The sequence below is a fragment of the Tachypleus tridentatus genome, chromosome 7, assembly GCF_004210375.1.
Source record: "Tachypleus tridentatus isolate NWPU-2018 chromosome 7, ASM421037v1, whole genome shotgun sequence".
Lineage (NCBI taxonomy): Eukaryota > Metazoa > Arthropoda > Merostomata > Xiphosura > Limulidae > Tachypleus > Tachypleus tridentatus.
Window position 1 is genome coordinate 141,374,370 of NC_134831.1, and position 26,549 is coordinate 141,400,918.

The 26,549-nt window shown below is 30.9% G+C and overlaps 1 protein-coding gene across 1 annotated transcript in view; it reads right to left on the reverse strand.

The window, feature by feature from the left end:
• Positions 1 to 20,062: 20,062 nt before the first annotated feature.
• The window catches only part of LOC143256763 (neural-cadherin-like), a 325,327-nt gene continuing 318,840 nt past the window's right edge, over positions 20,063 to 26,549 (reverse strand). The window contains exons 35-36 of the mRNA XM_076514416.1: positions 26,201 to 26,452; positions 20,063 to 25,436 (exon numbers count right to left, since the gene is read on the reverse strand). Coding sequence (XP_076370531.1) covers positions 25,159 to 25,436; positions 26,201 to 26,452 — 530 coding nt within the window. The 3' untranslated portion in view covers positions 20,063 to 25,158. The remainder of the gene's footprint in view (positions 25,437 to 26,200; positions 26,453 to 26,549) is intronic.

A 26,549-nucleotide genomic window follows, 5' to 3' on the forward strand; every position in this document is an offset into this window, starting at 1 on the left:
TCTTGGGCTACTATTTTAACAACGAATAGTGGGATTGACCGTGACATTATAACAACCCCACGGCTGAAAGGGTGAGCATACTTGGTGTGACAGGGATTCGAACCTTCGACCCTCGGATTACGATTCGAATGCCTTAATTACCTAGCTATGCCAAGCCCAGTTCTGCTTCTGAAGAATTACGATTTTCAAAAAGGTAAATAAAGATTAAAAGAAGACCTACCATTATATTGTTGAGAAATGAAAATTTATACCCAATATAAAATAATGCACATACATACACACACACATATTCAACTCAACGAATGGGGAAGGATGTAACACAATGCTAAAATTTACGATTGTTGTAAACTTAGTTAAACAAATAAAGCTAAAATTAGAACGGCCACTTTGAGTTAGGCCTGGTACCGAGAGAATGTTTATTTGTCGTTCAACACTTGAAAAGCTATTAGTAGTGAGGTTTTGAAATATTAAAAGTAGAGTAAAAACTGCTGTTATTTCTAAATGGTTGCTATGTTTACGTTTTTTGTTATTTCTGTTAAAAAGGTTATTTTACAAAAAATAAACAAATACACATTACCAACAACTTTTAAATATGTATAACAACAGTGGTATAATTTATTTTTTGCTTCATTTGTACAATATATGTATGTGTATATATATATATTGTACTTGCTTTACGCCATTTTTGTAGCAACAACAACAAAAATACATTTAAATCACGAATGTCGTGGCAAGGGTTAGGTTTTGTACATTTTATTTAATTTTATCTAGTGTTGAATATTGTCATAACAGGTAATGACTAGAGAGAGTTGCTGGTAAAGTCATAAACGAATATTATGAATCAAGTGATGATTGGCTAGAGCCAGATTAAGAACAACCTTATATAATAAAAGTTTTGTTCATTTAAGTGCAATATTTTCTTTAAACGGCAATAAATTCATTTTCTTTGTATAGAGAAGAGAATCAACTGTTAACAAAACATTAATGATGACTATGGTATCTCTATCTTTAACAAACTATTGATTTATACTTCCAATAAAATAGTTACTGGCCAACATTAGATGTGGATTTAATGGGCTTGTTCTATAGTTTCTCGTATGATTCATCCATTTTCTAAACAATTCTGTTGAATAACCAAGCCGAGTAGCGAAGAATGAACACAAATAATTTGTTTTCGTGGGGTCGAAAACATTCATCAGCATCTTTAAAGACACTAAGAACTTATATTTTGAAACTTTTGTCATAATTTATATCACTTAGTATTTTAAAGGATGTTATTCAAAGAACGTAACTGTTTTTTTAATTCTTTTATAAGTAACTATAGGTCAATTAAAATGGAGAGAAATTCCAGAATAAAATTCAAATGAAAAGATAGTGACTTTAAACTATTTCAGTACCTAATCTGTTTACAATACCCATATAAATAAGGTTGGAAATATATGATTTGCACGGAATTAGAATGTTTAAGCGAATCGTCCTAAGGTGATCACAGAAATGTGATGTACGCGAATAGGTTACAACCAAAGGACGTAAAATTTTTCATGTGAACATGTTTAGGCAATGAATCTCATAAGCTAGAAGAACAAATGTGGACACTATTTTGAACTGACGGAACAAAGACTAAGCTTTATGGGAATTACAAGTGAGTTTTAGTGCGGAGAAGTAGTCACAAGAAGCTTAAGCTAAGTGTATAAATAAAACAGTGAAATATAGTAATAATTGTAGTGGAGTGAGAATATGTTTTATGGTATATGAAATTATACTGTTGGCATTATGAAAACTAATTGAAATGCAACATTCCGGTTCGTCACGTAAGGCCTAGTCGACAACATTTAACTACTCTGGGTTCAAATTTCAGATAAGGATCGAATGTTGTGTAATTGAAATGAAATCACACATCTTGTGAACTTAATCTAGTTGACTGTCACTACGTAAGCCGTCTCTGTTTTTGTTAATGATTATTAAAATCAGAGTTAGGTTTATCTTAGTTTCTGGTAAATAAAATATTTCGTTTTCCACAGTAAACTACTAAGTAAATTGAATATTTAGTTTTAATATTACACCGCTAAGTGAATACAGTACCTACTTTTAAATAGTGCGCCACTAAATAATTACAGTATCTAGTATTTAACATCGCACCACTAGGTAAATAAAATACATAGTTTTCCATAGTGTACCACTACGTAAGTCGTTTCTCATGTTATTCCATAAGCATGATATATTCCTGGTTTATTTCTTACTGCACTTGCAATGATAATTGCGTTTACTTGCATATAACTGCTGCTAAGTAATGGATATGTATGTATTGGTTTTAGGACTTATAACTAAAAAAAAGAATTAGACACTAAACTATGAAAGGATAACATTGATGCTATTCACTGTCATGGTAAACATTAGTTACTAAATTAAGATGTATAGCATTTCATGGAATATATTACTTTGTAAGAGGCTCGTAATTTCCATCTTAAACAGTTAGTAAAAACATTTTCACAGAATATATTACTTTGTAGGAGGCTCGTAATTTCCATCTTAATTAGTTAGTAAAACATTAATAATTATTCACATAAAATGATTGGCAACTATAAATAAAACAGTATATGTAGAAAATATGTTCTTTAAAGTATGAAGATTAAATATGTATTTTAAATAAAGATTAGACGGATATCGATTTATAAATATAGATGGAAAAATTATTTATTTCAAATACAAATCTACATACGTTTAGTTGATACAACACACAGTGACAGAAAAAAATGAAGAAAATAGGTATAATATTCTTAAAATAATACTTTTACATATAATTTTGTAATTGAGGCAATATGGTATAATCCAAAACTAATTGAATTTAGATAATAAAACTGACCTTATCTTGCTAGATGAAAAATTAAATATGTTTCACAAATGATTTTTTACAGTTGAAATTTTGATAAATATTACATTCTTGCATAATATCCAACTTTAACTTGAATATAAGAATTAGCAAAGAACAACAAATAATTATTGTGTAAAAAGTTAAAATAAGAAAGTTTTAATAATCCATTTTGCAAAACGCAATATAAATTATTTTAAAATACAATAAAGAATGTAAACAAATATACAATATAGTTCTGAAACTTTTTTTTTATGTGCGAAAATATTTTTTCTTATACAAGTGATAACACACAGAAAGGATCGAGTAAAGTCAAATCGTTAATGTGCCGAACTATGGATCTAAGGTTTATATTTCGCGTCTTATTACTGATCGGTAAAAGAAATATCGCACTCCGCACCTTGGGATCAAGTGTGTGTTATAAGGGTGACCGTCAAATCCCACTATTCAGTTAAAAAAAAAAGAGTAGTTTAAGAGCTTGCGGTGGATTCTAGTTACAAGCTTCTTTCTTCCAGTCCATTAGCTCAAAATTAGGGACAGCTAGCGCAGATAGCTCTTGAATAGCTTTATACCCATATCTCAAAACAAATACAAAAGTACTGTATAAATATATATATTTTTTCCTTTCTCTGTCACAAATTATAGAATTATTAAATTGTTTTACAAAAGTACTTTCTACGTATAATTTGAATTGAACAGTCTAATTTGTGACTAAAAGTGCTGTTTAATGTGTTAATTAGTTCCATTATTCAGACACAAATGTGACTTGCATGTAGTCGTCACTAATTTTAAACTGATTAGTTAGTTATCTAATCAACAGCACCCTTTGTCAGCTCTTGAACTTAACTAATCTGACAAAACAGTGTTTAATGTAACCTTCACTTTTTATAAATATCAACCACAGTCTTAACTTACGGAACACTTTTTTTTTTGGCGGTGGACCAGGAACTACAGACACTTAAATTCACTATTCAATGATAACCATTATGCAACTCAGCCACGTTATTCACCTATATTACACTGGGGAACACTTTTTTCAGTAACTTTGAGTTGCATTGGATATTTTAACTGATTTTGAAGGAGTTTTAGGCGCTGATTTCAAATCTTAAATTAGTTTTTCTCTACAAGCTTTAGTTTGTATGCAATTTGAGGTTAATGAAATTGTACAAATGTGAACTTGCGTAAAGCATGTATAAGCATTTTCACGTCCATTTTTTGAACAGCCACCTTGATAAGTTCCCTGACAACATGGGGGCTGTGAGTGACGAACAAGGAGAACGATTCCACCAAGACCTAAAGGTCATGGAAGAACGCTACCAAGGGCGCTGGGACAAAAGTATGATGGCTGACTACTGCTGGAGCATTAAACGAGATTGTCCAGATGAAGTGTACAAACGCAAAAGTTACAAACGCAAATTCCTACCTGAATAAAATACACAAACAAATTGATAAGCTATTCCTATAATTTCCTATAATAACGAAAAATTAAAAAATAAATAAAAATGTCAAATTGCATAAAATCTGTAGCTTGCAGACAAAAACCGACTTCAGATTTGAAATCAACACACTCAAATTGACTATAGAAAGGTCTTTTTTTAAATGCAACAAAATGAGTGTTCCCCAGTGTTATCAGAATAGGTTTTCTTGATTTAAGTGACTATAATACACTTGTAAAAATAACATAGAAAAATGGTTTTAAGATGTTGTGTTCGTATTAGAATAAAATCTATTACTAGCTGACACTGCTTCTAACTATATTTTATGAAATTTCAAGTTATATACCATACACTTATATAATTAATAAGATATTAAAAAAACTTGTAAACATTCTTCACAAAGTGTAATGCGGAATTACGGAACGTACAAAACAAAAAAAATATTTTTGTAACAAAAAAAGAAACTAAGCAAAAAATACCTCTTTACTAAATGAGAATGATAGAAATATATTAATTATTTTTATTTATTTATGCACGTCTTATTTTAATAAAAATAATATTAATACAATGAGGCTCGGAATGGGCATATGGTTAAGGCAGTCGACTCATAATCCGAAGGTCGTGGGTTCGAATCCCCATCGCACCAAATATTCTTCCCCTTTCAGCCGTGGGGGCATTATAATGTGACTGTCAGTCCCACTATTCTTTGGTAAAAGAGTAGCCCAAGAGTTGGTGGTCGGTAGTGATAACTAGCTGCCTTCCCTCTAGTCTTACACAGCTAAATTATGGACGGCTAGCGCTGATAGTTCTTGTGTAAATTTGCGTGAAATTCAAACAAACAAACTTATACTACTGAAAGAGGGACGGCTAGCGTTGAAAGCTCCCGTGTAGCTTTGAGTGATATTCAAAACCAATTAATGAAATTACTGTTTTAAGTAAAATGTTATTTGAATTGTTTTTCTCTCGTTTGTATTAGTTGATATTTGTTTATAAGAAAAATAGATCGAAATACATCAAATATAGTTGCAAGAAAAAATTAAATTGAAAGCTTTCAATTAACCTAAATATTTGGAAAAAACTTAAAACGCTTGTCTCGTCATATCTTACTACTACAACGTTTATTTGAATAATGTGCCCAAATGTAAAACAAACAGGCTAAATATAAAACACTACAGACAAAATCTTTTTACCTCTCTACTTTTCAAAAATGTCAATAAAAGATTTTTAATGACTTGCGGCTCACTAATTCTCTAATGTCACTCGAAAGTGAACTCATGCAAATATATTAAATTATATTCAACTATAATTTCAGCTATTTTTATAAGCTACTCACCTAAGCAGTTGTATTTCAAAGACGTCCATGTACTCAATTTCTCTATTTTTTCATCTTCATCTAAAATAAAAGAAAACAAATGTTATCTAAAGTAGCATGTATAATACACTGGATCATTAACTTAATAAGGTTCTACCTTATCTTCACATTATGGATAATTAATTTAAGTTCTACAAACAGTATGTTTGTAGATAAACAATCTGCTAAAGCTTCCCATTCTCTAAACACTCGCATAGCTGCTCACTTTCTCTGTGCTCGTTATAAAAAAGCATGACGCAACTATAGATAAAAATACACGATATATATATAATTCTAAGGAATAGCGTAATCAGTATCTAAGAAAATAAACGTAGAATATATTTAACGTAGTGCTTCTAATTATGTTGTTTTAAAGACAAAGTTATATAATGAGCCATCTGTTTTATGCACACAACAAATATTGAAACCCGATTTTTATTGGTGTAAGCCTGCCTGTGAGCAGCAGTGAGGGAAAGTTTCTAATTACGTTCAGGCTCATTACTTGTTCATTTTTAAGTACAAATCTACACGATATATTATCTGTGTGCTGCCCATCGTGAGTATTGAAGCCCCATGTTTAGCCCTCGGGCTTACCACATAAAAATTCCCAAGATGACAACTTCTAACTTAATGCGAAAATCAATTCTGTTGCTCATTCACGTGCTGTTACTTTGCTACAACGTCTTTGAAGTTAACCCATGGAAATAAGTACTGGCCACTTGCAACGTTATATGTGATTAGGTAAAACCAACGCGTGAATCTTGTTTTCTTCATCAGTCATGTTCTAACTGTGATGTTGTATTTAACTAATCTACTATGAGCCACTGGGTGTAAAGATATAGAAATCTGACTGTGTGAGCGGCAGGAGGGAAGGGGTACAAAAAAAGACTTTCACAGTGGCTGACGATCGTGTTCTGAAACCCACGAACCTGTATAATCATCTAATGACCTCTACAAATCTCACAAGAAAAAGGTAGGAAATTTCAAGGGTTTCTGTTCCTACGTGCACCATCCAGGCTCGTCTTTATCCATCTGGTTTTATCAACAGGATTACCAAGATGAGGAATTTTAACTCAACTGGACCAAAAAGCAAGTCGACTGAACTGAAAAAAGTAATACTACAACACTAATCAAAATTTAATCTGTATTAATCTGACGGAAAGCATTTTGTACGACGTCGATGTGGATAAGAGTTTCAACCAGCGTATTTAAACGTAACTAAGATACATAGTTACATAGTCAGGTGATATGAAGATATATCTATGGCCAGTGTGTGGAACGCCTGTATTTTGTGACAACAGGTGTTAGTGTCAAAAATATCTCGAAATGATTCCTGGTGGACATTTCAAGATGACGTTGTTCTATCTTACAGAACTAAAACAGGTTGATAACATTCATGCACTGTATGCAATGAAATAAAGAGGAAATTTCACTTACTGTGTATTAGAAATACATTTTAGGGTTCGTTTCATTGTTTTAGGTGAAGAACTATCTTCGAAATGAAAGGATCAAAACACTACGCTGGTCAGACAATACTCCAGATCTCAACACTATGGAAAACTGGTGCAGGGTAATGGACAATAAAGTGTAAGAGAAGAAACTGAGAAGCACCTAATTTAGGTGTAGAATTATAAACTCACCTTTCTTGCATTAAATCCCTCAAGTACTCTATTTCACGTTGATGTCAAGCAGTTATCAAATAAAAGCACTGTTGAATATTAAAATAAGAACCTGACTCCGCGATCACTTTTATGTCAATTTCATTTGAGTCGTTATCTTTAAATGTAGTTTTTTTATATTCAAAGTACATTTTTCGTATTTGACAAGTATTTGTTGATCATCTGCTGTCAAGGTTTGTTTGTTATTAAAGACCCATATATGTGTTTGTATGAATAAAATTGAGTCTGCTGACACCACACAATGTCCAAACCCATTTTACACTAGCTCTAACACTTTTACAATGTATAATGTCGGAAAACACTACCAGAGGAAAAAAAAAAGATGTGTGAAAATAATCGGTGATATAACAAGTTTTTACACAATTGTATTGTCTTATTTACACATAAACGAACATCGGTCGCATTGTTGAATTAACACAAGACACTTTTACACTGTCTAGCTACTCTTTGACGATCTTCACACTGCCATATTCAATGCATTGCTTGTCTGTTAATCATGTAATCCTTTGGTTATTGTGGTTTGACTTTTCTGTTGGCCCTTCTAATATTGTACTGGTACAAGTAAATGCTAACCTTTTGGTATGGAAAGAGCAGATCTATGGTGATAATATATGTGTAGTAATTCAGATAGCTATAAGTACCAGTTGCTGCTGTCATTATTTCTGTGAGATGCTGGGAATACAAGGAACGTAAAATAAATTATTGAATAACAAACTAATGATGAGTTATAAGAGATTCGGATAACGAAATCCAACGCAAAATTCGGAGCATAAACTTGTCTAAAGCTATTGTCTCTATAAACTCAAATATCCTTATTCAGTGTAACAGCGATATATCTGTGGACTTACAACACTGGAAACCAGGTCTAGATATCCATGGTTGGCAGAGCACAGAGAGTCCATTGTTTAGCCTTGTGCTTAACTTCAAAATAAGCGAACAAATAAACATAAGATATCATCGAACTAACAATTTACTGCATAGAAAATCATTTCAAATGAAGATTATCGATTTATATTTAGAACTAATTATCATTAAGTGATGTGTACAGCATAACTTTGTGTCATTATTCATAACAGGTGATATTATTAACGATTATTCCCAGCCATAAAAACCACATTTCGTTCCATTTTATCGTGATGTTGTGAGTCACTTTTAGGTTACCGCTATACCCATCATTTTGTGACTTGTTTTAACAGAAACCATAAGAGTTTTAAATGTTTTTAGACCTAAGCTTTTCATTTGAAACTTTCAGTATAAAAACTGGAAATCTGTGGAATTCGAGCAGTAGACGTTGAATGTAAAAGTCAAAAGCACGCCCTTGTTAATTAACCATGTGAAAAGAGATTTGTAGTATTCACAGACGTGGTATTGGATTAAAGTATTCGATTCATAAGGAAAGACATGTAATTGTGTCCTGTCTGGCTTCTCAATATATTCCTACTGTAGTGTACATATCCTAACATCTCTATAGTAATGAACTTGATATTTGTTTTGTAAGACTCTGAAACAAGATAATCTTTCTGTGTAGATATTTAACAACAAAAAGCAATATTGCTTTAATCGTGTTACTTGCTGTTACTTGCATAAAATGCAACTTTTATGTTCAATCTGGGTGAACATTTTTTTTTCTTTTTGCAATTTACTTTTTATTCGTTTTAGATGTTATAAGAACAAATACAAGTACAAATAAATGAAATAAAGTTCAAGAAAATTTGGAAATTTAATTACAAGTAAAATGTAATGTTTTAAAATAGCGTGTAAAGCCATTTGACTCATTTGGTTTTACCTGTCTGGATAATGGCAGCTGACTACTAGTGAAGCGAATGGATTTATATGAGCTTTGTTTTAAATTTCTCTATACCCTTTCAATTGTTCTTAAACCTAGGTATTATAAATTTTTCGAACATTAAATATTCACTATATATATATATATATATATTCTTTTAGTATTATTATTTGTTTAATAAAAAATGAACAATGTAAATCTATGAACGACGAAAAAAGTGTGTTTTCATAAACAGGGAAAGAGAATAATTTAAACAGATTTAGTTAAAGCAATTGTGACGAATAACCAAAGAAAAATTGTGAATTGTAAGATACGTTTATCCAATTATATAGATAGTTTTAAACTGTAACTTATACAGCACAGATATATCTTCAGCAAAAGCAAATCCAGCAAGATGTCTTCGTATTCTCTGCCCAAAGCAGAAAGACTGTTTTCTGTCAGGATATAACTTCTAACTGTGTAACGTCTATATATAGTATATTTTAATTCTCAAAGCACCCGCTGGCTAAATGTGGGACTTGAAGAATACCAGACACACTACTGTCTGTACGTCAGGGTTGTCCTTGGAAAACTTTGGGGTGGGATTAGATTTAGCAAAACAAAACAGATGTATGCTTATTTTCTTTCTTCTGGTTATTAACAGCCAACTGACAGACCACCCTGTCGAATTTAATGTTGAAAATCGACTATATCACACCTTTCTGAATAGCTTGTAGGTTTTACAAGTTAAGAGCTTTTTTGGAAGTATCCATTAATATAAGAGTTCGTCCTTAAAACTGAAGAGGCAAATTTTTCATATCAACAATGGTTGATATTTTCCATTCACACTTGACGCAACATGCTTCCAGCCCAAACGTAGATTTAGCGCCATTACTTCTGCATTCATAAGCACAACCTATCACTCAGGTAACTTTTTGATAGATGCGTAGACACGTTTAACTGCGTGAATACACGCTTAGAAAATATGTGAAACACTAAATGCTATACAATGAGACTAAAAACACTCCACTATTTTTATAGATTAATGAAAAATGTGATAACAAAATTATAAATGTGTTTAATGAAACACAAGATATAGTTCAAAATGTCTTTCCTTTCGACCATCCAAAAAACATTTGTAGAAATAAAGTTTTTTTCAATATGTGATCCAAGTTTATGATTGACGAGAATGATAAAATTATTTTTATCATTTTATATGTATATATATAGAGAGAGGGTGTGTGTGACAAAAGTAGATATACAGTATTTTGGTACCATAATTACCCAACATTTCTCCGTCATCTGATTTACACTCTTGGGCTTTTTCCTTCTAGGAAGTCATTAAAAACAAAGTATATGGCAGAAAACCAAGTATAGAAAATTATTTGGATAAGAACAAAACATATGCATTCGATAATATTAATAAAAATAAGAAAATGTGTCAGAAAGTTCGCAAAATCTAATATCACGAATCATTTTTAGAAAGGTGTCAGCTGTGACAGCCGCACATCTCCCAGAGTAGTTTATGACATATATATATGTTTTGTGAATAAATAAAGAGCTAACTTGTATATCTATATTTTATGCACTCCTTGTATTGAATTTAAGTGGTTTATTTATATTTTATTTTATGAACTGGAGTTTCAGGCTAGTGTACTTTTCAGATCAACTTGAGGAAATTTCTGAGAAACGCATTGAAAAATATGAGTGTGTTATAGACTTAGAACTGAAAAGAATGCCACTAAACTGTGCAATATTCGAGACTTGCGTGAATAAATTTAACAATGCGTATGTCGTGAATAAATGCATTCAATACAAATGTCCACTTATTTCTGAGTGAAATTAAACGAGCATTCTGTCTGTAGTTAAAATGCATTTTTTTCTTTGAGCTTATTCTAAATGTTGAACTACTATTTCATCTACACGACACACAGCGTACTTGTATAACAACGTATCTATTTAAAGCGCTGAAAAGCTGATTTTAAACTTGTTACAGATATTTACATTTATATAAAATCAGTGCAGTGCACATACTTCTAAATTAACCTACTATGTTCAAATTCTCGTGGACTACGAAGTTTGTTCTCTGATCACCTTGCTTCTTTTGATACCTGCTGCTCTAGTTCTTTGAATTTTTGTGAGAAATCATTCTTGTTTAAAAAATTATCTATTTGAAAGTAGAGAATGTTTAGTAAAGTTTTTCGAGGAGAAAATGAGACTATAAAGCAGACATTTAGAAAAATGCAAGAGATACAACAAGACAATCTTAACTTATCACCAGATTTGTATGCGTTTTCTTTGCAAGTTGCTGTTGTATCGTAGCATCAAGATATGGAATAAAATTTATGGAATAAAATTGTTACAGTGTTTAAAACTACAGCATGTATGGTAAGCCAAATAATATATTTTTAAAGAAAAATATTATTATGATGTGTTAAACATTTCTGAAAATTTCTAAATTTATTTAATTTATCACTGAGGATTTTAATGAATAGTGTTTAATGGCATAAGGTCAAATTCTTTTCAACTACTGCCATGAGGTACCACTTAACATTCACGATGTGAAAACACCAGAATTTAAGAAAGTCTAAAACACAGAAAATAGTATGATGTTGGTAAACGTGTTAGTTCCGTAATATTGGGAAAAAAAAACAACCCTGTTTTTGCAGTTACACTAATACAGACCCAATTCACTGTAATCTATGTATTTAAATATTCTTAATAAAACGATAATTTATCGATACTTTTAGAACAAGAGTTTTGTACTGTTGTTTATCATATCAGTTTAAAAATAAACCTTCAGATGATAAGTCATTGAATCTTGCAAAGCATTATTAGTATTACGTTCGAAAAAACATTGACATCTGGAATACATTGTATCGTAAATAATCCTAGTTTCAAATACACTAAGAGATCTTTCACGTAAAGTTATTGTAAGTAAATGATGTTTACATTCACACGTTTTATAGGTACTAAAAATAATAATTTAAATGTCAGTGTTTTCAGCTATAATTTATTTGAATTTTAGTTCCCTTTGGAACCTGCTTGAACTTTGATTGAAGCCATGAATGATTTTAGAATATCGTGATATTTCAAAATAAATCCTGTAGTGATTTTGTTCTCAGATCATTTTAGCTGATGTAATAAATATATAGTTTTACTGAAAAAGTAAAGGTAATAATAATGAAAAACATTATCTTTTATATTTCAAGTCGGTGAAAGTTTTAAACGTAAATAAAATAATTATATTTAAAACTGAGCTACTGTGATGAGTATTTAGATTTTATAGGATATTGTTGTTGCAAACTAATTAAGTTTATAGGTTCTGATACGTAACACTTCAGTACGTGAGAAACGTGTTTAAATAAAAAAATAAAATTAACCAGTCACACTAAAAACTGATCTCATCCATCAATACCATGCCCATAATACACGTCATCTGACGACGCTACGGTAATATTGCTACGTAAGTTTTTCTGTTTGATTTTGTTTGTTTGTTTTTGAATTTCGCACAAAGCTACTCGAGGGCTATCTGTGCTAGCCGTCCCTAATTTAGCAGTGTAAGACTAGAGGGAAGGCAGCTAGTCATTACCACCCACCGCCAACTCTTGAGTTACTCTTTCACCAACGGAAAGTGGATTTACCGTCACATAATAACGCTGAAAGGGCGATCATTTTTGGTGTGATACGGATTCGTACCCGCGACCCTCGGATTACGAGTCGAGTATCTTAAACACCAGGCCACGCCTCGCCGTAAAATCTTTCTGTTCTGAATACGTTTATGGTAATCCTAGAAATTGCAATCTGATATAATCAGTATTATTCCCCTTCTCGTGTATAGTTTATGAAAGATCAAAAACTTTGACAACATACACGTATCATTAGCTCCTAGTACTTTATTATTCAAAATAACATGTTGTAGCAATGTATTGTAAAGTTATATTTAATGAAATTTCCATATAATAAATGCAAATCTTCCAATTACACACGTTATAAAAGTCAATTTTTCATGTAACTGTTATATCATTGAAATTTGTATGAATTATAAATAAATAATTGGGCATTTGTTGTATCTATGACGATTTGTTGACGTTCTAGTGTTTTTAAGTTTTAATTACTTTCTGCAGCAATTTATTAAAGTTTTGTTTCCTTTTTCGGGCTTGGTAGACGACTATATATATATGTACGTACAAAAATACACGGCCCTGCATGGCCAGGTGGGTTAAGGCGTGCGACTCGTAATCTGAGGGTCGCGGGTTCGCATCCCCGTCGCACCAAACATGCTCGACCTTTCCAGCCGTGGGAGAATTATAATGTGACGATCAATCCTACTATTCGTTGGTAAAAGAGTAGCCCAAGAGTTAGTGGTGAGTGGTAATGACTAGCTGCCTTTCCTCTAGTCTTACACTGCTAACTTAGGGACGGATAGCGCAGATAGCTCTCGAGTAGCTTTGCGCGAAATTAAAAAACAAACAAACAAACAAAACTACATGCTTAATATAGAAGCATTCGCGCTAGATATAGACAGGAAGCTGGACAATTTCAAACACTTTCTTAGTGAGAAGTGATAGGGGGAGGAATCTAAACAAATATAACAACAGATGACCTTTCCTAAGCAAAATTTTAAAATATACTTTAGGTGACTGCTTATTTTCGATTGGTCAAAACCTAAAACTAATCTAATTGGAAATTTAACTAAAATCTTTTGAACTTACAACTAACGTGAGTGTCGTTAGTTTTTTGTTTTTATTAATACCACAATCTAAAAACCATATTGTTATGAATAATTGTGGACGCTGAAACAAAGTGGAAATCTTTGAACACTCATTCGCAGCAAACAAAGTGTAAAAAAACGTCAAATATCATGAGGAAATATGGCGATAAGTTATAATTTCTTTGTGTAAACAACTACGTTATTAAATAAAGCAACTCAGGACTAAAAGGGAACTAAGTGTACAAATTTATTTGTTTCTTTCAAACTTTTTCGGTATTCTCCGCAATGGCTGTTTGCACTAACCGTTTCCAGTTTTAAACAGATCGCCTGCCAACTCCCGAGCGACACGTGTTTGAACGCCTAGCGAGACTTGACAGTGGCACTTATAACGCACCATGACAAAACAGTGCGAGGTGCAGTTTTACGAGTTGTAATAGATCCTCAGGTTCGTAGTCTAAGAAAACCTGGCTCAATGCACAAATACAAAGCCATATTTGCTCTTTAAATGATGTTTGTTATATATATATACATGTTTATATATACATGTTTATATATACAATTAAACCGACTGTGTTCTTTAAAGAAAACCCTATGGCAGATACGCATAAAAACTCTTTTGATACTTCGAAGACAGCTATATTTACTATATAGCACATAAAGCAGCTTTATGTATCTACATGTATATATAAACAGTTGTTAACCTTCAAGGTCAATCGAACGAACTCGTACAATATAGACAATTTCAAGGAATTTCCTTCTGGCGTTTAATTGTATGATACCGAACGTAAGCACAAATGAATTTTGGGATTTTGAATGCAACTATAATTATGGACACTCGGACAAACGGGTACGTTAGGAAATCTGAACGTACAGAAACATACGTGTTAAATGTTCTTTACGGTCATTACGGAAAGCACACATGTTAACATACTTCCAATGTATTTTTCATGGCCTTGAGAGACTATTATTATCATTTTTTAAACGCACAAGAAGATTTCACGACTAATATTTATTTAAATGTATATATAACAAGAATACACGATATTAACTATTATCTCGGGAAAAAATCTACGTCGCTGAAAATACTTCCAACACAATTTACGGTTGGAAGAGAAAATAAACGTATACATGTACACAGAAAATGTCCTCAAAGCTACACGAGAGATATCTGTGCTAGCCATCCCTAATTTAGTAGTGTAAGACTAGAGGTAAGGCAGTTAGTCATTACCACCCACCGTCCCCGCTTGGACTACTCTTTTACCAACAAATAGTAGGATTGACCATTACATTATAATTCTCCCACGGCTGGAAAGGTCGAGCATATTTGGCATGACAGGGCTTCGAAAACGTGTCCCTCAGGTTACTTGTCGAGCGTCCTGACCAAGTGGCCATGTCGGGCAAAGAAACATTAATTAATACAAGGTATTAATTATAAATGCACAAACACTAAAGTAAGTTACAATATAACATGTACAATATACATGTTGTTTTAATAGTTAAACTACTATTCTTGAGCATTCTACTGACAACCATTTCTATATTTTTCCAGGACGGAAAACCAAACAAACTACAAACCTACATGATCTTTGATGATGAACTTTAATTCTACAGAATTGCTTACGAGAACCTATATGATCTTTTATAATGAACTATGATAAATCTTTCAATCTTTAATATCATAAAAAATGTGGAAGAGAAACTACATTATCATTCACAGTAGCTCTAATAAATATTTCAGTCTTTAATTCTATATTTTGAAGTGAATATGTTTAATGTGATTTTTTTAAAATGTGAATTAAGAGACTGGCGCTAACTTTGTGTTTTAAAAGTTTAAGAAGACCTCTATTATTTAATAATACCAACCTGAACGACACCTCATGTGATACACAGTGCTCAGACATATCCATTCTTAATTAAAGCTGCTGGTTAAAAGGGAGTTAATCAGTGAGCAGCATCTGTTTCATATAGATTTACTCAACCACATGATGGAATTGTTTGTTACACTTATAACGCCACAGAGATGAAAGCTTAACAGGCTCCTCACGAGCAAGTGGGAGACTGTTTTGTTGAAGAAACAAAAACTACCCAGTCCGGGGTTTCTTAATTTGAACAGAAACTTTTGGATATTTTTATTGGCTAGACAAATAAGGTATTTCCACATTCTTTTCGCATTGGAGCTGCGACTTGAAGTGGTGAGGTGAGTGAAATCCGTTAGCGTTTTACACGCTTAAAGGCTAAGCACAAGAAGCACAGAAGTCTCCAAATGACTATTCATGAACCGTTAAAAACCACCTTGGTAAATATTGTGCAGCAAGCCGAGTAAAATATTATACCTGTACTTAGACCTTCCCTGCCGAATCGCATGTGAAATCGTTCACTCGTATCTCAATTGAACACTAAACATAAAAATGTAATAGCAGAAGCAAACAAAACACTTTAATCAAAACCTAAAACAGTTTCTAAAGAATGATGGAGTTATAACTACAGTAATAAAACTATTCCCTTACATTATTTACCGAACTTTTAACAGTTTTCTCTTTACGTTAATTTTTGGTCCCAGAGTGAGTCAGGAGTAAGGGTATGAATTCGCAAATCTAAAATAAAGATCTCGAATATTATTTAGCTTTTCAGAAAACATTAAACAATGTTTTATAACAAAAAAGTTTGAAAATTAAGCCAAAAAAGTAGTTAAGCTAGGATTGTGTTTATTTGTATAAATCAATTGGCTTAACTGGACAATTGCCATACAAATGAAGTGTTATTTAAAAGCACATCATCTATTCTTTTTCAGCTGTTTTATCTGGTTTCATTGTCGTTTTAACAATGCACCCTTACTGTCTCTCAGTGGTAAACGAGTTCAGTGGAACCACGGATTGAATCTCTGATCTTCTGATTCACATCCAAGCACTTTAACCCAAGGAGAGCTTGAATTCGTTGCGCAAATGAAATATATAAATTAAATTAAAGCTGTTGTTATATTATTAGATGTGAAAAGAAAAACCTTCCGTTGGCTCATGCAATTCTGAGGATTTATAATGCAAAACATCGATGTTCCATAAACACAATGGTCTCATTGCGGAGCTTAATGTTTAATAACAATAAAAAAAGAAAAATAGTGTGTGAAAAAATTATGTAAGTGGATGTATTAAACACAAAAGGTGAAATGTCCACAAAATAACTGTAATTGCTCCATGCAAAGTTTATTTTTTATATGTAATGGATTTAATATTATATATGCATTTTAATATATATGTTTATTTCGATCTAATATATATTTAGAAAAGAAGTTTGTGTAACTTATATTGTTCAATGTGTATCGCAAAATTCCCGTCTGTTCTTTATATTTGTAGAAGATTCTCGAGTATACGAATTAATAATATATGTTTTACGAAAATACCAGCGTGTTTTCAAACATTGTTGCCAGCTGAACATTCAAGAATTTCGTCTTAAAAATTATAAAAGGTGACAAAAGTAATCTGGAGAGATAGTTTGGTATTGTTGATTTGTTACAGTTAATATACTATATACCCAAGAAGCTATAACTGCGATAAACGCTTACTAATCGGAAAACTGCAGATATTTGACCAGGAATGTCTATAGATTTTGAACATTACAAACATTTCAACTTTAGAGAATTAACGTCGGACGTTGGATTTCTTTTTCGCTGAAAAGCCAGCTTGTAAGGCCAACCAAGAATACAGCTAGCTAGCTTTCCGTAAAGTGAATCGTACGCATGTATCAACATAAAATGAAGTTGCTAGTCGTGAACCGTCGATAAAACATTCAGTTTCAGACCAGATAGGAGACTCGGTATTTTTGTAAGTTTGTAAAACTTTTGTATATGAATTACTATTGGTAATAACTATTTGTAATAACCGTTGTTTATAAACTGTATTATTGTTTTTATCAATCTTGTTAGCAAATACAAATTTGATATATATCGACATTCAATTAACTTCTAAATTAAAATTAAATTTTCAAGCTATTTTTATCGTAACACGTAACATAATAAATCAGAAGCTTGACCGAGATGAATTTGAATACGTAACATATACAATTAACATTTTATATAAAAGTCGTGGTTCTGAGGTTATAACTAGGAAAAATGGCATATTTCAAAATACGTTTCTGTTTTCACACTTATATTTTTGTTCTTCATACAACGATTGTTACTGTTTTATATTTTTTCTCAATTGTATTCTCCAAACAGCTTCGTTGTTTTTGTAGTTTATCTTTAATTTCTGAAAGACATTTGATGGTTTCGGAAAGGGTTGATGGTTTTTGTTTGGATTTTGTGACGCATAAAATTTTTGTCAAAAAACCTATTTGTTTTTTTGCTTTTAATCCTAAGAAATTTACGTATATTTATTTAGATAAGCTAACATGTTAGACGTAGCGTTTACAGTAAAATTTTATGTTTCATTTAATCGACAAAATTTCCTGAAAGCTGAAACCATTTGTTAAAATTATAACTACTCAAAAAATGAAAGAACCCAAGGGATACTATATCAAAAAAGAAAGAAACATATTATAATAGTTGTTTCAAATCATTAATTACTTTGCTGTTATGTATGTTACTATACAGCTTGAAAAATTGAATTTGAAGAAAGCACGAAAAACAAAAATGAGAAGCTAATCACTTGTTTCTTTGTGATGAAAGAAAATGGTATGAAAGCTAATTATCTTTATAAATAACAAAGATGAAATCTATGAATAATCTATAGAATATGATTTTAGCAGACAGTAGCATCTATAAATTAGAGAAGAAAACACACGGCTACATAGAAAATTATAATATAGATTGGGTAGAAATGGTTCAGCAACAACAAGAACAAAAGAAAAATCAAAACCACCTGTATTCTGTATAATGTTTCTCTCATCCAAAAAAAAAAAAATCACAATATAACTAAATAACAAATATACATTTTAATTCAGGAGAAAATTAATTTAAAACAACCGAAACTAAACTTAGAAATATATGAATTTAATTTTTGTAAATGGTAAAAGTTGTCGTACTATTACTAATAATTATTCTGTGAATTCTAATTTTGAAAATGATCCAGCCTCTTTAATGTATAAATATCAACAATGGTCGACGCTGAAAAGCTCTTTTAATCTCGTCTTATTTGTCCAACTTCTACTCGGTGTTTCAGTTACTTTGCTTAAACAATGTCAGTCCGTTCGTTGTGTTTGATAGATTTAGACAATATCATTATTTTCCTTGCTTAATCAATGTAACTGCGTTTTAGCTTTCGTTGTATTTATTACGTTAAGACAATAATATTATTTTCTTTGCTTAAACAACGTAGCTGCTCTTCCCCTCTTCCCTTAACAATAGCTCAGAACCAATTCCTAAGTTTATCTCTTCAACAGAATATACTCTCTTGTTCTATTCAGCTTTCTATAATTCATTATTTACGTTTTAATTGGGTTACTGCAGACCCTGTTGTAGATAGCCTAGAGCATGTGAGAAACAAAAGTCGATGAACTTTTACACTGTAAGATTATTGTACTTTAAAATTCATGCTCTTCAGGTTTTATTGCCTTTATGTGCAAGTTAATCATGTACAAATCTTGGTGCAATCTTAATGGAGACTTTGAACGTTGTTCGTAGCATGTCTCAAATTACCATTACTATGAGATAACAAAACAAAGAACTCACGAGAGATAATAATATAAGACAACATATGCAGAGAGTGGTTAAAAGCATAGTGGGTAATGAGCCATTTTTGTACATATGAAAGATTTTGACCATTCCATAAATTGTAAAATGATTTCGAAAAAGAGAAAATTCCATAAAACGAAAAATTGCTGAACACCGTGTAATTCATAGCACACGTACATCGTCGTACGTGTACTCCATATACTACTTTTTCTCTGTCAGATCATGTTCAAATACAGAAGACATTGTAACAAAATTCTAAAACAAGTCTAGATAGCTATGTTGAGCAGCTCTGATAAGAAGTAAAAATAATAATATAGAGAAAAATAAACATATATATGTTGGTAAAAATAAGTCTTTAGTAATTTTAATTAAATTATCTAGCCATTTATCAATTTTACTAAGATTCTACCTGTGTGATTCGTTTTTGTCCATATTTTAACTTTCAACAGCGTACTTGTACAAGAAATCTGTGTATACGTGAAGATATAATAATCAGTATAACATATCTTAAGCCAGCTTCAAATCGCATTTGTTATTTACTTTATAGAATTGTATGAGAGTTAAATAAATGATACATCAGAAATAGTAACAACACATTTTATTTAATCATCGGTTTCACGAAGAGATGATAAAATGTACAATGTATTCAATGTTTCAATATAAAAGCCTAAATGACAATAATATGACACGAACAAAGAATTTCGAGCATAAAGTAGCATTATCACATTAAAATCGACATTGAAAACTGGTGTGATGATCATGCTCTTAAAAACTTATTTCCTCATCCTTTCAGGGTAAAATTAAAGTAAATATACTTCAAATTAAGCCTCATTGAACCATTTTTCATCATATTTTAACACACTTTCAAAAAAAGTCAACTTGTCACAACTTAACATGTGGTGAAGACATAAACTAAAATTTCTTTCTCAACTACAATCAAAATAAATCTAAATTATAAATTACTAAATGATTTATGAATAATATAAAATAATGTCCATTAAATCAATTTTTTTATTTGAATATTTGAATATTAGTTTTCATAAACAGATGAAAAACAAACTAATAATTTCTTGAATTATGTCTCAACGTTATGGTTGATTAAATCTTACGTTGCTCTATCAAGATGCATTAGCCACCGACTTTGTCAAACTTGTTTTAAAACTCTATAATATAGATTGTTTTGCTTATAAGCTTGTACAGTAATTTATTTAGACATAATGAACAATTATTTAATTGGTTATTTTGGTATTTGTTCCACAAATTAAAGTCATAGCTATACAACTACTACACTTTGATTGCAAAATCTGTGAGCTATTTCTTAAATGTTATTATAATAATGATAAAGTAAAGTTTCAGAATAATTAATTATTGAAAGTGAAATAATGAGGATACGGTTCAAAAACTCTTATTCATCTGAAGTGTAATGATGATGTTACATTATTTCAATCATTAATTATCGGAATTGGTAAAATAACGTTCATTTGTAATTACGATTATTAATCAAAAGTAATATGAGAATGACGTGTTTTTAAAATATTTGAGAAGTGTAGACAGCATCACGAGGAATCATTTTCTTAATAGTTATTAATTGTGACTGGTACAATGAAGAAGTTACTCTCTTGAAATCACTAAATAGCAGAACTAGTGAAATAATGGCACATTTCCAAAATAACTGATCAGGATAATTGTGATAACGACACACATTTTAAAAACTATCAGTTCTTTAACTGACTTTATGACGCCCATCTTTTTGAGTTGTCAGTTATCAAATCTGAAATGATAGCTTCACATTCTAACAATAACAATTACAAGAATGAATCAGTAACATAACATTTTGACAACAATTAATCATTAAAATGTGCATGATGGTTACACATTACAGTTTCTTGTGGAACTGTTATGATGACATCACATTCCTGGAACATATAATAATTGCTTTTGAATCATGTGATAACAAGCACATCAGTAAAATATTAACTTGTATAATGGTTTTAACTTCAATGTTTTGCGACACTTGGTTTTTTGGAACAAGGTAATATGCAACGCTTTGGCTTTTATACAATAATATTATCTTATGGGGGATATAATTAAGAAAGAAACATGTTTTTCTTAACGTCATGAATCGTTAATATTTTAGTTATATTATTTAATTTTTTTTAAAATAATTGAAATATACGTCTGTAAGATGAAAACTTGTTTCCTGAAAACAGCGAGAAATACTGATCACTAGTGAATAAAAATTTGGAATTATGATTATTTCTAATAATTCAAATTACTTTAAATAAATTGGTTACCTTCTAATGTTAAAGAAAAGTATTATTGTACATATTGTAAAGGGTGATACATGCGTTTGTTATAAGTCAAAACAAACTTATAGCGATAATGACGTGCATGATATGTTTGGGAATTCAACACGTTACGCCTTTGGTACGAAAATGGTTATTATATAAACATTATGAGGTAAAAATGACTAGGTGGCGATAGCATCGAATCATAAATTATGTCTGGTGACTGAAAACAATACACGTTATTCAGTACAAGGCCATACTAGATACTGTTTTCACTAAAGAGACCAAAAGTGGTGTATAAGAAATGCTGTCAAAATTCACAACGACGTGAAGATACACAATTAGTAACGATGGATTATTTCTTTTGCTAGTTCTTACTTCTTAACCACTGTAATAGTAAGTATGACTTTCCATTTTGATGTATTGTGTTCCGGCAACCAGTTGTTGAACTATAAATAACAAATTAAGAAAAAAATCGTCGTATAGACCAACTGATACAGTCCGCACAGAAAAATAAATTAACTATTTTGTATAAAGTTTTATAGAATAATCAAAAGCTAAAAATGTATTATATATGTTCTATTTAAAGAATAAGTTAAGTCTGATCGCTTTCACAATACACGTGAATTTAGCTTCTATAGTTTCTAATATTCAGGAGTAGTAGATATAATTAGTAGATACAATAATATAATAATAATAATTTATAATAGTATAAAATGTTTAATGTTTTGCTTGCGGAACTGAAACTGCTTCAGATTTAGTAGGGACGTTTTTAATCAAGCATTGTTTCAGCTGTTGGGTCCAAAAGTTCTAATGTCGATTTAGATATTTAACATTCTGACCATTTATTCTGTTTGGTCGGCTTTCGGAATCTAAAAGTAGTTTAATGAAAGAAAAAGACAATAAACGGCTGTGGTTTCATACTTCAGTTTGAAACCTCTACCGTTACGTATTCATCGTCGGTCAGTTAATTCATATGATTACACTAGATTTAAATTTACTCTATTTATTTGTTTGAAAAAAAAAACACCTTAAATTATTAATTACTATGGAACGCTTTAGTTCATCTTCAGTTGAGAATTATTTATTTTTCTTAATGTTAAAAAACAATAAAATAAAAATAATTAACGGAAACATTTTATTCCATAGCGTGGAAGTTGGATTTATGATTTAAAATTTTAAAATAAAAAAAAAACTAGATTTGGTAGTTATCTCTGTCCACCTTAGTAGTTTAAAGTCAACGTTACAGATTGCTAGAATAGATTTTCATAAGTGTACAAACTAGCAAAGGCTAGAAAAAATCGTTACTTTCGCGTAGAGAAATTATTAGCTAGCTTCTGTAACTTTTTAAGCCTTTTATAATCGCACAAAAATAATCAAGTAAATGTAAGATTAAAAGAGCATCGAATAGAAGAAGGACTAACTTTGAAGAATTACTCACATTACTGCCAGACGATATTGTCTGCATTCCATAATCTTTACATATAGTTTATACAAAACAAACAAAATAGGCAAGTGTTAGCACTAATAAATCAAAGGGGAGCATTACGAAATTATTATATAAACGAAAACCCAAACCATTAAAAAATAATCTGCGTTGTTTACTTTAACCAAATGAAAATTAATCGCAAAAAACTTTTATGTCGGTATTAACATATAGAAACACCTTTTCCACTTTATGTTGATATATAGAACGCATTGAGTGAGAGTAAAGTCACTGGAATTTACTTCTAATATCACACAATATTCAGGTTTTAATAATAAATACTGCAGAAGTTTCCGTTTAATATGTGTGTGTGTGTGTGGCATGTGTAATTTACATGTAACAAGCATTAGCCACTTTGAATTAATAATCTGCTCTTTTATGTCTTACTGGTTTTCAGAAGTTTGCAAGTAATGCCACCCCGTGGTGTGACAATAAACTAGGATAGCATTGTTTCAATTGAATAAATACAGCTTCTAAAAAAATCGTACATTTACCAATAAAAAAACATTAATGATAATTTATTTTTAGCTACGTACTTACATTAGAAATAGTGCTAAACCTATAAGCCTTCTTAGACTTTCTGTGTACCATAATTTATTTTTTACTTTATCTTAGAACAATAATACAGTGTTGCGTAAAAAGCGACCAGACTATCATGCGTAAAAAACAGCAAACATAAGGTATCAGCGGCAGCTGCAAGACATAGTGCAGAGTGAATAATAACGCGAATGAGACAATTTCTGTAAAAAAACCAACAAGAAAACATCAAATCGCAAACTCTGATTTCTTGTTTCTGGGTCGACATAGAGCGTTTCACGATTACGATAAACACAAAGGATAAGAAATGTTGGTAAATGACAGAACAAAAACCACAGTAAATCCATACTGTTTTAGACATTTGAATTTTGTTTTATTCAAGGGCAAAGACAGAACCGTAAGGTCGTACTGCTTTTAACATTATAAGAGCTTTCTCGATGTTTTACACTTCTTGAGTAAATGGGATTTTGTTTTACAATAGTTTGGAAAAATTGGTGTGTTTGGAGTAATGTTTTTCTTTACCTTTTAGCTACTCACTTAACCAGGAAACATCAATCAGCTACTTCACTGAACATTATGACATAATTTTGCTTAAAATTATATCAAAATCAGTAGGAAAATGAATTTTTGTAGCAGTTTTCTATATAAAAAACGCATGAAATAATATTCTATGCGCTACTTAATTTACTAAAATAATTATTTTAAGCCTAATTATCATTCGTTAACTCATTAAAATATTTGCTAAATTCTAATTGAATTTGTAATTTATATAAGTATAAAAATGTGTAGAATATTAAAAGTTATAAACTTCTTTGCATGAGCATTCAAGCTCTTAGAAACATAGAATGCAGACGATAACTTTGAGCTTATTTCTGTTCATACTAAATTAGCCTTTTATCACTTTCAAAATATTTCCATTTCTCTTTCATAGTTTTGCTTAAAATATATTTAAAATGAACTACTTTTAATATAGCAAATTCGAGTTCCATCTCAAAGTATGTATATATATATTACATTTGATGTCTTTTTGTCATTTAATAAATATTTTGGCAAGATTATAGGTTATAAACTAAAATGATAAAATAAAAAAGCAAAATATTTGTAAGCTCCCAAGACCAATGACAGCTGCTCCCTCTTACGATTTGAAGAAAATCTAGCTCTTTCTCGAAGCTAAATTTTTAGGTAACTGTTAACAAAACGCATCTTTAAAAACGTGGTATGATATAAAAAAAATTACAAATATATTTTACTTATCTGTTACATCTTTTTTGCTTTTCTTTCTATTGGATGACTGAAAGAAGTTATTAAATTGTATTAGGAATGGTAACAAGTTTAAATTGAAGCTCGTTCGTTAGAAGTGCATGTGTACTATTCTTCGTCGCTTTCTCCTTGACCATACATGTCAGCTAACTTGGAAAATCGTGGTCCCCACTGTGGTAGAAAATCAAAGTCTTGTTCATTGTCATCAGTACTAGAAGCTAAAGAGCTCAATGAGCCAGCCAAACTGCCACAACCTTCGTAGGCGTAGTTTCTAATATCATCGTAAGGTGGCGTATTGGGATCAGAGTCTGCCTTTTTGAGCTTATCTATCAATTCCTTTTCATCTAATGGATTGTAGTCACCATAACGTACTGGCAGTGGTGGCTCTAAACAATGGTTATAAATAGCATTAAGTTCACAATCTGTTTTATGAAATACTTTCGCAACATAATTGATGTTTATTAAATTTATTTTACTTAGTTGTTAATAAAATGACCCTGATGAAAATATTTCAGACAGTCCTCAAAAGTATGCTATAGGTGATATGAGTTTTTCTGTAACAACAACTTAATCACCAGAGGATGCAGAATAACACTTGTTACATAAACCTGATAAAAAACATGTAATGCTCGTGTTATTTTACACTAATTATGTTGCTGCAACTTACATCAGTACTATTAACAATCTCATCAATTTTCACTTCCTAATATACTCCTACAATTCATTATTTTGATCTTTATACTTAATTGTTTATTTCACATAAACTGCAAGACAGATATGAACTTAACATTACTACAAAGAAAAACGAAACTGAACAAAGAATAATGTAATTACAATATTTTACAATCAATCTAATTTTGGAAGCGTGATCAAACTCAGTATTTTTCAACAATAATGCTACATTATACTCTAAGATTCATGAACAGTGCACATATTTTTTTTTATTGTAAGACCTTTTATACCAACCTCCAAATTACTTTGACTAGAAACGTTTGTAAAGTAAGTTTCATTTCTCGTACATTAATTTAAATTCACATTATATATATATACATATAAGGACAAAAACAATAATAAAGGTAATACCAACAATCTTGCATGTTGACTGATAATAATTTGAAATGAAAGTTTAAATATGTTTCAAACTTTTTACCTAATTTATATTTTTCACCTTCTTCAGGTGGATTACTTTGAGGCATAGGGACAAGGGGAATCTCTTGAGATACATATTTAGGGTTTACTGGAACCTTTAGTAATTCCTTTTTAAAGTTAACCATGTCTTCTTCGCCTCCACCCTCATCAGCGTAAGGGACAACATTCTCTCGAGTGTCTTCTGTTATGTGCGAATGTTCTTTTTCTTCTATTTTGTGATTTCTGGTATACATTACAATGAGGATAACTAGAACTAAAAGAAACAAAGCTTTGTGAAATCATAAGTGATACATTATAAAATACTGTTATAGAAGATTTAGCCTAAATTCAAAGAAAAAAGTAACAGCTCT